Raw genomic sequence first — 15,872 nt, 5'->3', positions numbered from 1 at the left:
TGTTACGGCCAAGCAGACTCGTGGAGGCATTCGTTAACCCATTGATACCTGGAACGCATCTGTGTCACTTTAGATGTCTTTGGCTATTCAAAAATAGCAGATATACAAGCTCATAGCGCGGCACCGAGTGCCGCGCTACGAGCTTGTATATCTGCTATTTTTTTTTTTTTAAATTTTTTTCAAAAAACTGTTAGGATTTAGAAGACATTTCTAGAATCTTCTCAGGTCTTAATGGGTTAAGTGCTGTTTTCAACCATCCTCGTCATTTGCGGGCAAGGAAGAAAATTGCTCTAACGCGGTTAATTACTCGACGTCGACAACATGCTTGCCGGGGAATTGCGTTTATGAAAGTCAAACGGAGGAGGCAGTTAGTGCGCTGCAGTGCACCGTACAGCCATACGAATGAAAAATAATAAACAGCTCATACGGAGAGGACCCCTGCTAATTGGATTGTGTATTCCGCTGCTTTCCTGTTTTATACCGTATGCTTGAATATGTCTCTCGAGTACTGTATATTTAACCCATTAAGACCTGGAACTGTGTCATTTTTTGATTTGAGCTAAAAAGCATTATTTTACACTTTGGGCTATTCAAAAATAGCAGATCTACAAGCTCATAGCGCGGCACCGAGTGCCGCGCTACGAGCTTGTAGATCTGCTATTTTTGAAAAATCGTGAAAATGTGTGCAAATCTTTGAATATATATATTTTTAAAGCAAACCGTTTTTAACTCAGATCTTTGCTTCTGGGGGGTCCCTGGAACAAAATATTTTGATGGGGGTCCGTGGCCAAATACATATCATTTTGGGGGTCCTTGACATGAAAAAGATTGAGCACCACTGATATAGAAACATACGTTTTTCAGAATACTGTTGAGATTTAGGAGACATGTAGAATCGGCTTCAGGTCTCAAAGGGTTAAAAGGCTTGATGTGATGCAGAGGAATTTATAGCTGATCGATGTCTGTTGGCTCTGTGTGTATGTGTTTGCAAATGGTGCATTTACGTATATAGTGCCTTTCTAAAAGTGCTTTACAATGTACATTCACACGTTCACACACACGCCTCAAAGCAATGAAGCAAGGCACCCGCTCATCAGCAGCAGTTACCGGTTCACTTTCTTGCTCAAGGGCACTTCCGACACAACAAAGCCATGGGGAGGAGCTGGGGATAAAACCGGCCACATTCTCAGGGGCATTTCTAGGGGTGAGTGATCTCGCCCGGTGTTGCCAGATTCTGTGTGAGAAACAAGCAACCAGGTCTAGGGAAAACAAGCCCAAAAGAAGCGACAATGGGCCACATGAGCACTTTAAACATATACATCAGCTATTTGAAAATAGCCGATCTACAAGCTCACAACGCGTCGCGATGCGACACGTTGTGAGCTTGTAGATCTGCTATTTTCAAATAAAATCTTGGGGGGGAAATTATAATAAGCAGACCTGGCAACACTGATCTCGCCTAGGGTGCCAGGATGGTCAGAAACGCAACGGCACCTTCTGATTCCAAGATGGCCGCTCTGCCTCCTGAGCCTGTGTCGTGTGTGAGTGTGAGTGTGAGTGTGAGTGTGAGTGTGTGTGTGTGTGTGTGTCAAATGTATGAAAGCTCATGAGAGCAGAACAGGATAAAACAACATGGCAGCACCATGGAGTGACCAACTTCAGCCAAACCAAGCCAGCAACCATGCCGCTAATCAAACACCAGCAACACGCCGGAAAATCAGTTGACATTACGCATTCATCTCCCCCTCCCCCTCGCCCCTACAAATGGACAGCTTGTGAAAATGAACTATTACTGTGTTCTGTTCAGTTTACATTACATATCATTGTGTTCATTTTCCTTCCCTGGGCTGGTATAGACTACATTTTTTTGGATTCCTGTGTGCGTTCGCTGTCCTGTCGTCATACACGGAAAGGCACGTCTGCATAACGGGGGAGGTGCATTATGAAGATGGACGACGCTGTCAGCGCGGCGCGGTGTTTGTCGCCGCGCGAGCATTTTCCCCTACTCTGTTATCATTATCATAGCTGATGTTATTGTTACGGTGGCCATTTCAGGAAGCGGGTACGCCCGTGCCAGAGGACTATGGGGGAAGAATAGCAAAATGGTAAAATGGAGACATTGGAATTCACGGGCACGTATGGGCTGTATAATATCTATATTTACAGATAATTGGGGGGCATACAGTCCGACTGACATGTCTCGGGGAAGCCATAATGGAAAATGTGTGTGGCCGCGGCGGCGGCGGAGAGGCAAGCGGGCGACACAAAAGAAAGTGCTGTGTGGTTGTGATTTATTGTTCCTGAAGGACATCTGTATGGTTAACCCTTTAAGACCTGAGGTTTTTTGAAAGTTTTGAAATTTTGAAACATTTTGAAAAAAAAAATCTAAAACATTTTCTTTCAAGATTTTTTTTTCCAAGATTTTTTTCAAAAATAGCAGATCTACAAGCTCGTAGCGCGGCACTCGGTGCCGCGCTATGAGCTTGTATATCTGCTATTTTTGAATAGCCAAAGACATCTAAAGTGACACAGATGCGTTCCAGGTATCAATGGGTTAATGGTCCAAACAACTGCACGCACACCAAACATGCAGCAAGGTTAACCCCCGGCGTGCACGCTAGCGAGCGAGCGCACGCTGCTTTTTTTTATAAGCCATGTCACACATCACAAACTAAGCAGTGTGTATTAGCTGTAATCGAAATTCAGCAGCAACAAATCCATTTAACCCATTAAGGCCTGGGACGCATCTGTGTCATTTTTTAGATTTGAGCTAATAAAAGCATTATTTTACACTTTGGCTATGTTTGAGAAATCGTGAAAATGTGTGCAAATCTTTGAATATATATATTTTTTATGCGAACATTTGTAACTCAAATCTTTGCTTCTGGGGGGTCCCTGGAACAACATATTTTGAGATGGGGGTCAAATACATATCATTTTGGGGGGTCCTTGACATGAAAAAGTTTGAGCACCACTGATATAGAATCATAAGTATTTTCAGAATACTGTTAGGATTTAGAAGACATTTTGTAGAATCGGCCTCAGGTCTTAATGGGTTAATACTCCAAGCAGTAGCCAAACCACCGCGGCACTAATGTTGTAGATAATAATAATGCGGTGGAGGGGGGCGGTTGGTGGTGGGGGGGGGATGGACTAATGGTAATTGCAAACACATTGCAGCACTAGTTGACAACGCCACTCCACAACTTCATTGACGAGACATGCATGGGGAATGTTCTCCCGCGTTCTCCATTTGCTCTGTTGCTGTTCCTTGCTCTGGATGTCCTTTAGGACGCTGAAGCAGGTGTGATAAATGCTGCAGTTTAAATCAAAGCACTCCGGTATCCCCCCCCTCCTCGCCCCCACCCCCCCTCACCCACTCTGGGGAGAAGCAGGATGCCGCTACGTAGATTGATATCGGGAGGACCGGGCCATATCCTGCGAGGGTTGACTGATGGTCTGTCTGGATAAAAAATGAACTTTATTCCCACTGCACAGGCTATGATTCATGTCGTGTCCCCCCCACTCCCCCCCCCCCCCCCACACACACACACACACATACACTCTACCCACAACACTATCCCTGGGTGCAGTACAGTATACTCCATATTATAGTGCACCACTGCCTGCCCACCCTCTGCAAATGACATTGCAGTGTTTAGCGTATATGTGTGTGTGTGTGTGTGTAAGTTATACCGCACTACAGTGTCCAGAAGCATTTATAGTCCCCGTTATCAGGCTTGCGGTGGGTGAAATACATTAACCACTTTAACACTGACACAGCGAAAATCTTTCAAAAACATTGCAAAAACTGTCAAGAATAAACATTTGAATTTATGGGGGAAATAAATTAGACCTGCTGGTGGCGCTATAAAAGGCCAATGTGAAAAGGGTGGCATTTCTTCCTCGGCCTAGTGGGAATGTGCGTGCGAAATTTCACAGAAATTGCACTCTGCGTTCATGATTTGAGGCATTTTGTTCAAAACGGAGCAATCCTGCAAACTTTGGAAGCCAATCTTAGGCAATCAGGATGGAATATGGGAAATCGGACAGATCCGTGTTGATCACATGACTATAGAGATACTGTGTACTGATTTGTGGGATGTTGGGACAAAATCTGTGGGAGTAGTATAAAAAGATTTGTTTTGCACAAATCGGCCTCCTGGTGGCGCTATACCAGGCCAATCTAAAAAATTCAGAGGTTCTGAATTGGCATCCAGGGAGTGTGTGGGCACAGTTTCGCAGCGACCGGGCCAACGGTGCTGGAGACTAGCTGTTCACAGACAGAAGGACGGACACACGGACGGACACACAGACGGACAGGGTGCAAAACATACTCTCTGTCTCCGCCATGCCTTACGGCCTGGCGAAGACAACCAGTGGTGGAAGAATTACTACTTTTTTTTACTTAGAGGACCACTTCACCCATTTTCAACCTATCCTCATATAATTGGTCCTCACTAATGCTCTTTATAACATGGCACCATTTTTGTCTACTCACTCTGTGTCTCAGAGGAGGAGGGCTGTGGACAGTTCAGGAACCTGCCCAGCGCCTACCAGTGACATCATCGGTAGACAGGTTTGGTCATTTCAAACTACATTTTACTTGAACTTTATTTTTTGTATTAATGCAATAACAATGGCTTCTATTTCAGCATGCTAACTTTCCAGGAAGAGAAAGGCTGTAGTTTCTATTAGCTTGGAATCTCCATCGATGATGTCATCGGTAGGCACTGGTGTCTGAACTGTCCACAGCCCACCGATATTAATATAGATGTAGCATGTATGAGTAAAAGTATGAAGAAAAACAGAAATACTCAAGTAAACTAAAAGTACCTCAAATTGTACACACATTCCCTGCCATTGACGGAGATCTCTGTTCTTTATTTTATTATTTTTTCACACAGAACCAGGAACTAAACTCGATCCAAAGATTTACTGCTCCATTCACTTCCTAGTTAAAATATTTGGGAAATATTCTGTATCTCGGCTCCTGTGTTTTACTATGTCTTTTTGACGAGACATGCTATTTTCAACGGCGAACAACAAGCGAACGGGAGGTCGCGATGACATTTTTTTTTCTTTTTTCGGAAGCACAGTGAAACCCTCCGTGATTAGCAACCATCAGGGGATCGATCATATGTTTTAGAAAACCCCTGGCAGTGAATGTGTTAAGTAAATGTACTTTGTTACTTGGTCGTAACACCACCATTTTATTTTCTCCTGTTTATTTTCTTTGTGAAATTCTAGTTTTTTTGTGTATTCTGTCCTATGTTTGTGCAGCACTTTGTGACTCACGTCTAGACAAGTGCTATGTATAATAACGATTATTATTATTATTACTTGTGGTCACAGTGCCCTTCCATGAGAGGCAGGCAGGGAGAAGACACAGAGTAGCATTCATCCACAAATCTGAATCAAGATTTAAGCTGCCAGTTCAACCCTATTTCAAAAGTCAAATTGCACATGCAAAAAAGACGATTATCCCCAAAGAGTGTCACGCTGACTTCCCCAATTATGGCATCTTACCTAAAAAGTGAGTACATGTTTTGACATTCTGTCGTGGATGTTCCACGGTCATTGTGGCCTTTGTATTATTGTCACTTTGGAAAACAAGTCATTATATACAGTAGTCCATCCCCACAATCAACAATTCCTATTGGAGAGAGGAGGAGTTGCAGTAAATCATAAAATCGCATACAAACTTTTTTTCCTGAAAGCCAAGTTTCAGTGTCAACCGAATATCATTTTCATGGTTGCATCCTGTAAAAGAGTCGGATGACTGATGTTTAAGGCTAATGAGAGAGTGGAAGAGGACAGCCAAGGCGACATCGCATAATTATCACCTCAGATCAAGACAATTTCTGAGAATAGAAGAAGACGACGAAAACAAACACCAAGGAAAAGCTTTTAATATTGTTTGCACTCGACAGAGAGGTCAACGCCGTCATACAACGGATCACAGATTAGGCATATCGCTGTCCTCGCAAAAGTAGACCAATCGACAAGCTCAGCTGATGCACGCATACGGCAAGGCCGAGCACTGTCGGCAACGCTATCAACATTAGCACACAGAGCAGTGTTGATTTTGACAGCAAATTTTGATTTAGTTTTAGTCATAGTCTTTTGAATGAAATTCCATTTAGTTTTAGTCATATTTTAGTCATCAGAAATGTTTTAGTTTTTGTCTAGTTTTAGTCGACTAAATCTACAGTTGGTTTAGTCGACTTAAATGTATTTCGGCGGTGCCTTGATGGCGTCGTAATGGCTGATTTTACACTTGGTTGCATGCTGAAAATAGCCGATCTACAAGCTCACAGATCTGTAGATCTGCTATTTTCAGAGTGCAACACCCTAGCGCAAACCAAACATAAAATGACTTCTTCTCCACTCGTCCCTCTCTAACATATATTTAGTCTTAGTTTTAGTCATCATAGCTTAGTTTTTATTTCGTTTTTATTTAGTTTTCGTCAGTGAAAAAATGGTAGTCGACGAATATTTTTAGTCATAGTTTTAGTCGACGAAATCAACACTGACACAGAGCACGCTCACGTTAACACGTCTGCACATCAATGGTGCTGTGTAGGCACTGGGCATCGTAAAGATATATCTCGACGCAGAAGGATGATGTGGGCGGAGGCCGTATAGCCCTGACCCTAAGCCTATAACCCTTGGGCAACCCCTAACAACCATGGTTGCCACCGCAGTATAGTGTGTTAAATGTGTGTGAATTGGGTGACAGTAAAGCGCTTTGGATAAAGACGCTAGGGCTGTGAATCGTCTGCTATCTCACGAATCGATTCGATTCCGATTCTTGGGGTCACGATTCCGATTTTTATCGATTTTTTCAAAACAAACGATTCTCGATTCAAAAGCGTTTTTTTCCGATTCAAACGATTTTCGATTCAAAACGATTCTCGATTCAAAACGATTCTTGATTCAAAACATAGAATTTTAGGATCTACTCCAATCTGCTGGCATGAGAACAGAGTACATTTATGTAGCTTTTATAATTGTAAAGGTTTTATCAACTGATAATAATGTAAACACACAAAGGTAAATCCAAGATCCTTAAAAAAAAATGTTTTTCTTTTTTCTTTTTTTTTTTGAAAATCGATTTTCGATTCTGAATCGTCCAACAGTAGAATCGCGATTCGTATTTGAATCGATTTTTTCCGACACCCCTAAAAGACGCTATACAGTATATGGCAGCATTTACGAAGGATAAGCAATTCTCCCAGCACAGTAAGACTGAAGAAATGTTTTCAATGGACTTATTAAGATGTAGGCTATTATATATAGGGGAATTCAAGCCAGTTAGCCAGATAACTGTTAATTAATTTTGCCTTTTTCAATTGCACAGGGAAGCCATGGCGTTATAAGAATGTGTGTCTTGTTTCATTCTGACCCCTTAAAGCAATCTCGCCACCAATCCAGCATTCTGACACAAAAGAGAGAAGAAAAGAGAGCGCGCTGCTTGGTGACGACTGAAGGTTCACTCCTGTGGGGATTGAGTGGCATCTTTCATCGCACGTAGGCAGTTTGATACAGACCAATGTCCAGCAGTCGACATTGGGCCCAATCCCCCTGGGACGGTGAAAGGCCATAGCGTAATCCTTTTCCGTGAAATTGAAACCCCTCACAGTGGAGGAAACACAACCCCAGCAGTATATGAAAGCTTTGCCCCTGTCTTTGCCATTGATCAGCAGCGCAAATGAAAACCGCAATGGATATCTGTTAGCCATTGATTAAAGGTCAGAAGAAGCCTAACAGAGATTGAATAACAAATAAAAGAGATCGATAGCGCAAATATTGGTCTTAGGGTAAATTCATATTTATGTTGTAACAATGATTAATAAGGGCCCGTACAGACTGCAGGAGATTGGGTCCGATATTGCTGTCGCCGACATTTTTTGGCGCTCGCCGACAAAACCTCCCGATCTGACGCAGATCGGCCTTTGATCTGCGAGATAATGCTCGCTGTGTGTGAAAGGCACCGCGAGACGATATGGCCGCGATTATCCGCTCTGCGACGGCTTTCCGACCGTTTTCAGATAACTACCATGTTAGATATTCAGCTCTGTCTGGGACAGGACAGCAGACAATATCATACAATATGAACGGGGCTGCGACCACCTTGCGAGGAGATGCACGCTACAGCCAATGAGAGCACATTACAGCCACCGTGGCTAGGGGGGCGTCGCTGGATCTAACCACAACAAACAGTCCCTACCGCAATATTATCGTCCAGTCCTGTATTAAGTTAACATTATAAAACAAAAGGAGAGAGTGAGCGAGCCTGGTGGGCTGTTTATTTTAGAGGAATTGTACAGAGAGAGAGAGACAGACAGAGAGTGAGAGCGAGAGCGAGCTCTGTGTGTGTGTGTGTGTGAGTGTGCAGCATGTGCACGTTGTGTCAGAACAGCGTTGCCAGATGTTGCGAGAGAAATAAGCAACCAGGTCTATGAAAACAAGCCCAAGAAAAGGCCACTTGAGCACTTTAAACCTATTTACAAATACATTGGATATTTGAAAATAGCCGATCTACAAGCTCACAACGCGTCGCAGCTATTTTCAAAGAAAAATCTTGAGAAAATTGTGGAATATTTTCCAAATCCACACAAATCTTGTATGGGGGTCTATGATGGCACAACATATTTACAGAAGGGGGGTCTGCGGACAAATACATATTATGTGTTGTTTAAACCACTGGTTTAAACAACATTAGGAAACAAGGCCAAATAAGCAACTATACAAATAAGCCCAAAAAATGCACCCCGCAACAACCAATATTTACAAGCAACTCTACAGAAAAACAAGCCCAAAGTCGCTTATAATAAGCGGACATGGCAACGCTGTCACTGACCGCTTCTGCACTTGACGTGCGAGAGAGAGAGAAAGAGAGAGAGAAAGAGCGAGAGAGGGGGGAGAGGGAGAGAGGCATATCACGGGATACGTCGATTAAAATGAATTGGAATAAACTCAAATGTATGTATTGGGTCTGACTCTGGAGATAGCATCCTAGTGAACTATCCTACAGTGTGTCAGCCCTTGTCGGGGATCAATCCTGTTGTGAAGACCACAACGATATTATGACAGCCGATTTCAAGAAATAAACTCCTGCAGTGTGTAATGCTTAACGATCAGATAACCCCCCGAGCACTTTAAGGTCCTGCAATGTGTACCTGCCTTAAATAGCCCTTGGACTGGCACTGTGGCAGAACTTGCATCACATAGTTTTCATACCAGATTAGTCAGATTAAAGACAACCATTATTTGCATTTAAAGAACTCTTGAGAAAATAATAATAAACAACACATCAAGCATTCATGCTTCAAGCAAGACTTAACATCGTTGCTGCATGTACAGTACTGTAGAGTTACTAAGCTGAAATCCAAACAAAAGATTATAGTGACTCTGTACTGTATAATATGTGCACATTATAGACAACGTTTAACCATTTAAAGTAACCCTATATACTTCATTGGCCAGGGTCCACCAGGGTTCTGCAGTTGCCCCCCTACTTACCCCCCCTCTACACTAAATCTCTTTGCTGAAAATAGCAGATCCCCAAAATCACATTTCTGAGCTTGGGGATCTGCTATTTTAGCCGAATGTTAACCTATTTTTGAGGAATGTTCACCTATCATGACTAGATTTGGGATTCTTTAGGATTTTAACGATTACTTAATGGGGAGATTCCTTAACGGTTCCATTCAATGATTCCTATATTGGAATCATTAACACATTCCACGCCAGAGTTTAATATCATAATGTACTCACCAGTGGCAGCGATTTATTGTTGTTTTTTTGTTTTTTTCACGTCGCCACAGACCTCGCTAAATCCGTTAAAATCGCGCGTTCAACTGTTTGTAAACACACAGGGTAGCTGTGTGAGACGCCCAGCGAAGACCGTTTCGATCACCGATCCGCCATCTTGAAGCTAAAGCGGTTTATGTTAAACAGCGATCAGCGATGAGAAAAACAACAACCGAGAAAATAAAGATTTAGTTTCCGCTTTAGAGTGGAGGCGGATGGGAACGAAAATCTCCGGATATGGATAATTCCGTTTCCGGGTGTGCTACAATGAAATGTGTCGTGGCGAACGAGGCCTACAATGAAATGTGAGCCTAAAAAAAAAAACAAAACAAAGACCACTTCGCTTAGATCTACTCGACTGGCACGCTGCGCAATTATTTAGGTTCGCGTAGATCTACGCGATTGGCACGCAATGTGTTAATGTGGACGTGCTAAAGAAAGACGCTGGTGCGGAAATCAAAAACGAGTTGGCCAGATGTATGGAGAACCGACTGGAGAACCAGGATGACTAGAGACGCCGATGGAGGGCTCGTCTGAGGACGACGCAGAGAGAGAGATCCCAACCCTAATTATGACATGCCCAGAATAGGGGACTCTAGGGTTCATGTGGTTAAAATACAGTCTTTACACTATACCTCAAACCCTTCCCCCGAGTGTTTCTGGATATGAATTGTAATGCCAAAAGGGGAGGAAGATAATTAAGCCACTTACCCTAATGACACCTCTGCTCCTGCAGCACTCTGCTGTGTGACTTGATTGAAGGGGCACAAGGTATACGTATATCTACAGGGGGGAAAGAAACATAGACATTGATAAAATTGGCATTGTGTAGTTTAATGCGCAGCGGTGCTGCAGTTTCTCAAAACACTGTGCTTGAGGAGAATTGTGTTCTTTTCCTGTCTCTTTCTTTTTCTCTCTCCTTTTGTGCAAGGTAGTAATGGACAGCTATACAGCATTCCATTGACAGGAGACAGACAAAGTGGAAAGACTAGCAGTGCCAGACACTTTATTGACCTAAAAATGCTCAAGCTAAAAGGCTAAAGTTTTTCTCTACCAAGACAGAACTGAACATCAGAAGAGTTAGCGGCGCCGGCTAGCACAGGCCATCGCCAATCTAGCAGCCAGGAACCGCTGTTTGGAAAGTATAGACTCAAGACCCCTTGCTCCATAGAAATGAAACAAAGGAGATGGATGGGAGAAAGACAGCAGGGCCTTTTCATTGGTTCACAAAAGGAGAACCATTGTGTTAATTATTACCATTCACTGACGATTACATAATGTAAGACACACCAAGGGCATACGGTTAAAAAGAAAGAAGGATTGAGAGAAAAGAGAGTGCTGAATGCACGGATGATGAAGAAAATTGGTTGCCCATAAAAGTAGATGTGGCAAGTAGCAGTCGCGGGGATCAAACGCTGTGCAAAAGAAAAGCAAGATGAAAGAAGAAAATAAAAGGAAGAAAAAAAAACTGATGAACATCAGAGAGTGCAGGGTTGGGAGCAAGAGAGGTAAGTGATTGGCTGGCAAACCACTCTGCTCATGCGCCTGTTTGTGGGCCACATTAAATGTTTCTCATCTCACAGAGTTTCATTTAGGTATTTATCCTTTCATGTCTACTGTATGCTTCAGAGCACGGCGCGGCATCCTCCCCCCACAGCCACAGAGATAAGGTCCAAGGGAGAAAGAAAAATAAATCAGCATCTTTTTTGACTGCAGAGTAAGCAGTACAGCTCGCAGTGGAATTAAATGTCTCACCGTGACTCAGTTGCGAATATTACCCCCAAGAAATCTGACACTATGCAGCAAAGGTTTCCTATGGAATGTCTCTCTCTCTCTATATAGTACTGTAAGCTGTATTGTGAGTCTGCTGTGCTCCTCTTTCAACGATGAACCGAGTTGAGGAGTGGGTTTCCTCGCTGACCGTGACCTCCACAAGGACACCCACTAGTCAGCAACATAATCACAGGACAGTTTAGAAGGACGCCCACACCAGGGAGGACCAACAAGAAACCTTATGTAAGCGTTTTATGACGACTGAACAACCCTGCTTCTAGCGTATAGGGGGAAACAAACGTACGTGTCACAAAAATTCAACAAATATGGCGCGTTATCTGCGCTTTTTGAAGTGGCCAAAGTGCTGAGCGAGATGTACTGTATTCCCCCGAATGAAACAACGCAAAGTGCGACATCAGCCTCCCATTGAACCATTACCTCTCCAAAACTGCCTTCATCCTTCTTCATACAAGCCACAGGAATCATTAACCCATTAAGACCTGAGGTCAATTCTACAAAATCTCTTCTAAATCCTAACAGTTTTCTGAAACACATACTGTATCAGTGGTGCTCAAACTTTTTCATGTCAAGGACCCCCAACATTATATGTATTTGGCCGCGGAACACCCATCTCAAAATATTGAGTTCCAGGGACCCCCAGAAGCAAAGATATGAATAAAAAATGTTTGCTTTAAAAAAATATATATATCCAAAGATTTGCACATATTTTCAAGATCTTTCAAAAATAGCAGATCTACAAGCTCGCAGCGCGGCACTCGGTGCCACGCTACGAGCTTGTATATCTGCTATTTTTGAATAGCCAAAGTATATATTTATACTTTGTGCTATTCAAAACGTTTAAGTGGTTTACACAGATGCGTTCCCGGTCTTAACGGGTTAAGTTTGTAAAGCAGGTGTCTGAGTGTGCAACAAACATCCTCATCCGATCACATGAGCAGATGGTGCCTCATAGCGAGAGAAGGAAGCGGGGAAAGAGGAAAAGAGGGGGGGTAACGCAGTGAAAGAGCAATCAAATGAGTCCCACCGGGGGAGTCCCCCCCCCCTCCACGTCTCCTCATAATCCCACCCCCACACTCTCGCTCACTCCTCCCTCCCCCAGGGGTGGAAAAAGTACTCAAATTCTTTACTTAAGTAAAAGTACCAATACTGCAATATAAAAATACTCTGTTACAAGTAAAATTTCAGAATTAAAAATTGACTTGAGTAAAAGTACAAAAGTATTGGCATCAAAATGTACTTAAAGTACCAAAAGTAAAAGTATAAAAATAGCCGATCTACAAGCTCACAACGCGTCGCATCGCGACACGTTGTGAGCTTGTAGATCTGCTATTTTCAAATAGCCTATGTATACAATAGGGCTGAAGTTGTTAATGTATGTTTCATTATGTCATAATTTATATCTGCAAAGTAACTAAAGTTTTCAAATAATTGTAGTGGAGTAAAAGTACAATATTTGCCTCTGAGATGTAGTGGAGTAGAAGTAAAAGTATTGGAAATTTGAAATACTCAAGTAAAGTACAAATACCTCAAAATTGTACTTAAGTAGAGTACTTAAGTAAATGTACTTAGTTGCTTTCCACCACTGCTCCTCCCCCCTCCAAGGCGAGGCTATCCATCTATCCCTGCCCACTTCTGCTGACGCATAAAGCACTGCACACACACCCATACCCAGTGGTGGAGGAAGTACTCAGGTATTTTTACTTAAGTGAAAGTAGCAATACCGCATTATGAAAATACTCTGTTACAAGTAAAAGGCTTGTGTTGAAAATGGTACTTGAGTAAAAGTGGCATCAAAATATACTTAAAATATCAAAAGTAAAAGTACTCAAATGTTTGAAAATAGCAGCTCACAAGTTACTATTGTGAGCTTGTGAGCTATTTTCAAATAGCCTAGGTATAAATTAGGGCTAAAATGGTTAATGTATGTTAATATAATAATTTATATCTGCAAAGTAACTAAAGTTTTCAAATATTAGTAAAAAGTACAATATTTGCCTCTGAGATGTAGTGAAGTAAAAGTATTGAAAATGGGAAATACTCCAGTAAAGTAAAAAACATCCTCAAAAGTGTACTTATGTAAGTAGAGTACTTGATAGTGATGAGCGGGCTGACCCGTAACCCGCGGGTCCCGCGGGTCAACCCGCGGCGCGGGTGGTCGAGTCAGGATTTCAGAGGCAATTATGCGGGCTGCGGGTGAGCGGGTCAGCCGCTCTCACAAGCAAAAAAAAAAAAAAAAAACCTATTTTGAACAACATGCTTGTTTATTTAGCCCATGACAATGTTGTGCTACTGTAGACATTTAAAGCGACTTTGGGTACTTAAAAGAGCGCTATATAAATCTGAGCTATTATGATGATGATTATCTTTTTTTTCCCACCGCGGGTCGCGGGGCGGGTTGAGCCATACATTTATATATGGGTTTGCGGGGCGGGTTGAGGCGGGTTGGGTTCCGTGGCGGGGCGGGGCGGGTCATGAAAAAACCTGACCTGCACATCACTAGTACTTGAGTAACTAGTACTTGAGTATGTACTTAGTTACCAGTGGTGGAAAAAGTACTCAAATTCTTTACTTAAGTAAAAGTACCAATACTGCAATATAAAAATACTCTGTTACAAGTAAAAGTCCAGAATAAAAAATGTACTTGAGTAAAAGTACAAAAGTATTGGCATCAAAATGTACTTAAAGTATCAAAAGTAAAAGTACTAAATATTTGAAAATAGCCGATCTACAAGCTCACAACGCGTCGCGCTGCGACGCGTTGTGAGCTTGTAGATCTGCTATTTTCAAATAGCCTATGTATAAAATAGGGCTAAAGTGGTTAATGTATGTTTCATTATATCATAATTTACATCTGAAAAGTAACTAGTAACTAAAGTTTTCAAGTAAATGTAGTGGAGTAAAAGTACAATATTTGCCTCTGAGATGTAGTGGAGTAGAAGTAAAAGTAATGGAAATTGGAAATACTCAAGTAAAGTACAAATACCTCAAAATTGTACTTAAGTACAGTACTTAAGTAAATGTACTTAGTTACTTTCCACCACTGTTAGTTACTTTAGACCACTGCCCATACCCACATCCACACACAGACACACGCGCGCACACACACACACAGCCCCAAACACAGGCCGTGCACAGACATGTTGGGGGGCAGGGGCTCAAGCTAAAAAAACGGCCACTAACCCCACCGACACTCACAATTTCCACCCTGATGTTGCCACACCACTGCCATCTATGATCCCATTATGTTCATACCATGGTACCATTTGTTACACTGCACATATTTTGAGACATATGGCGCTACTACTGAACACCAGTTAGATATTAATAATGTGATATCAGACCACTTCTAATATGATCAGGTGTATGTTTTCGTGGATGCTACTATACATTTACATCTTTATATCATCATCATCATACAATAATTCCCCAAACCTCTGTCCCCGAAATCGCGTCTGTCCCCGAAAATCTCTTCTGCCCGGTTCTCCTCAGTGGCTGGAGCAAATTGATCTGTATTTGCACACGGCCATTGACCATTAGCATATGCACGGAACGGCGACGCCCGTTTTTTTCACTTTCCCAAAATGTAAGCTGCTAATTAGCGTTATTATGTAAAAGAATTCGGGCTATGGGAGCTATCGTCGGCATGCTTACAGCCGTCGCCATGGTTACAGTCCCCCAAGCTATGGGACGAACACGGGTCCTCCTTGGGGCCAAAATGGTGTGGGACTATTTCTGCACAGCACAGCACACATAACTCAAAGTCTGTTAACCCTTTGACTGCACACATCCCCGCCGTATGGACTAGTTTTGATAGAATTTCAATAAAAGCTGCACCTCTGTCGACCAGCGTTGCCAGATTCTGTGAGAGAAACAAGCAACCAGGTCTGTAAAAAAACAGCCCAAAAGCAGCGACTATATGGGCCACATGAGCACTTTAACATATACATCAGCTATTTGAAAATAGCAGATCTACAAGCTCACAACGCGTCGCGATGCGACGCGTTGTGAGCTTGTAGATCGGCTATTTTCAAATACAATCTTGCGGGGAAATTATAATAAGCAGATCTGGCAACCCCTGCTGTCAACATCTAAAATAAAGACAAAATAAGATACAACAAACACCGGCTGAAAAAAAAGGGCACTTTCCGACTTTGGGGGTAAAAAGGCAGGGGTTCAAGCCCCCCCCCCCCCCCCTTGGACACGTGTTTGCACAAACAAACACCAGCGGTAGTGCAAGTCAGTCAGCCGTCAGTCTCCAA

The 15,872-nt window shown here is 42.6% G+C and overlaps 1 protein-coding gene across 2 annotated transcripts in view; it reads right to left on the bottom strand.

Annotated features, from left to right (window-relative positions):
* The window catches only part of LOC308101158 (glucosidase 2 subunit beta-like), a 232,483-nt gene that overhangs the window by 34,508 nt on the left and 182,103 nt on the right, over nucleotides 1-15,872 (bottom strand). For both annotated transcript variants that reach the window (XM_080450522.1, XM_080450523.1), the window contains exon 13: nucleotides 10,531-10,602. In XM_080450522.1, coding sequence (XP_080306648.1) covers nucleotides 10,531-10,602 — 72 coding nt within the window. The remainder of the gene's footprint in view (nucleotides 1-10,530; nucleotides 10,603-15,872) is intronic.

The sequence above is a fragment of the Gymnoscopelus braueri genome, assembly GCF_963280865.1.
Source record: "Gymnoscopelus braueri genome assembly, chromosome: 15".
NCBI classification, from domain to species: domain Eukaryota; kingdom Metazoa; phylum Chordata; class Actinopteri; order Myctophiformes; family Myctophidae; genus Gymnoscopelus; species Gymnoscopelus braueri.
Note: the sequence above shows the minus strand (reverse complement) of the source record. Positions and strands in the feature narration are given on the sequence as shown.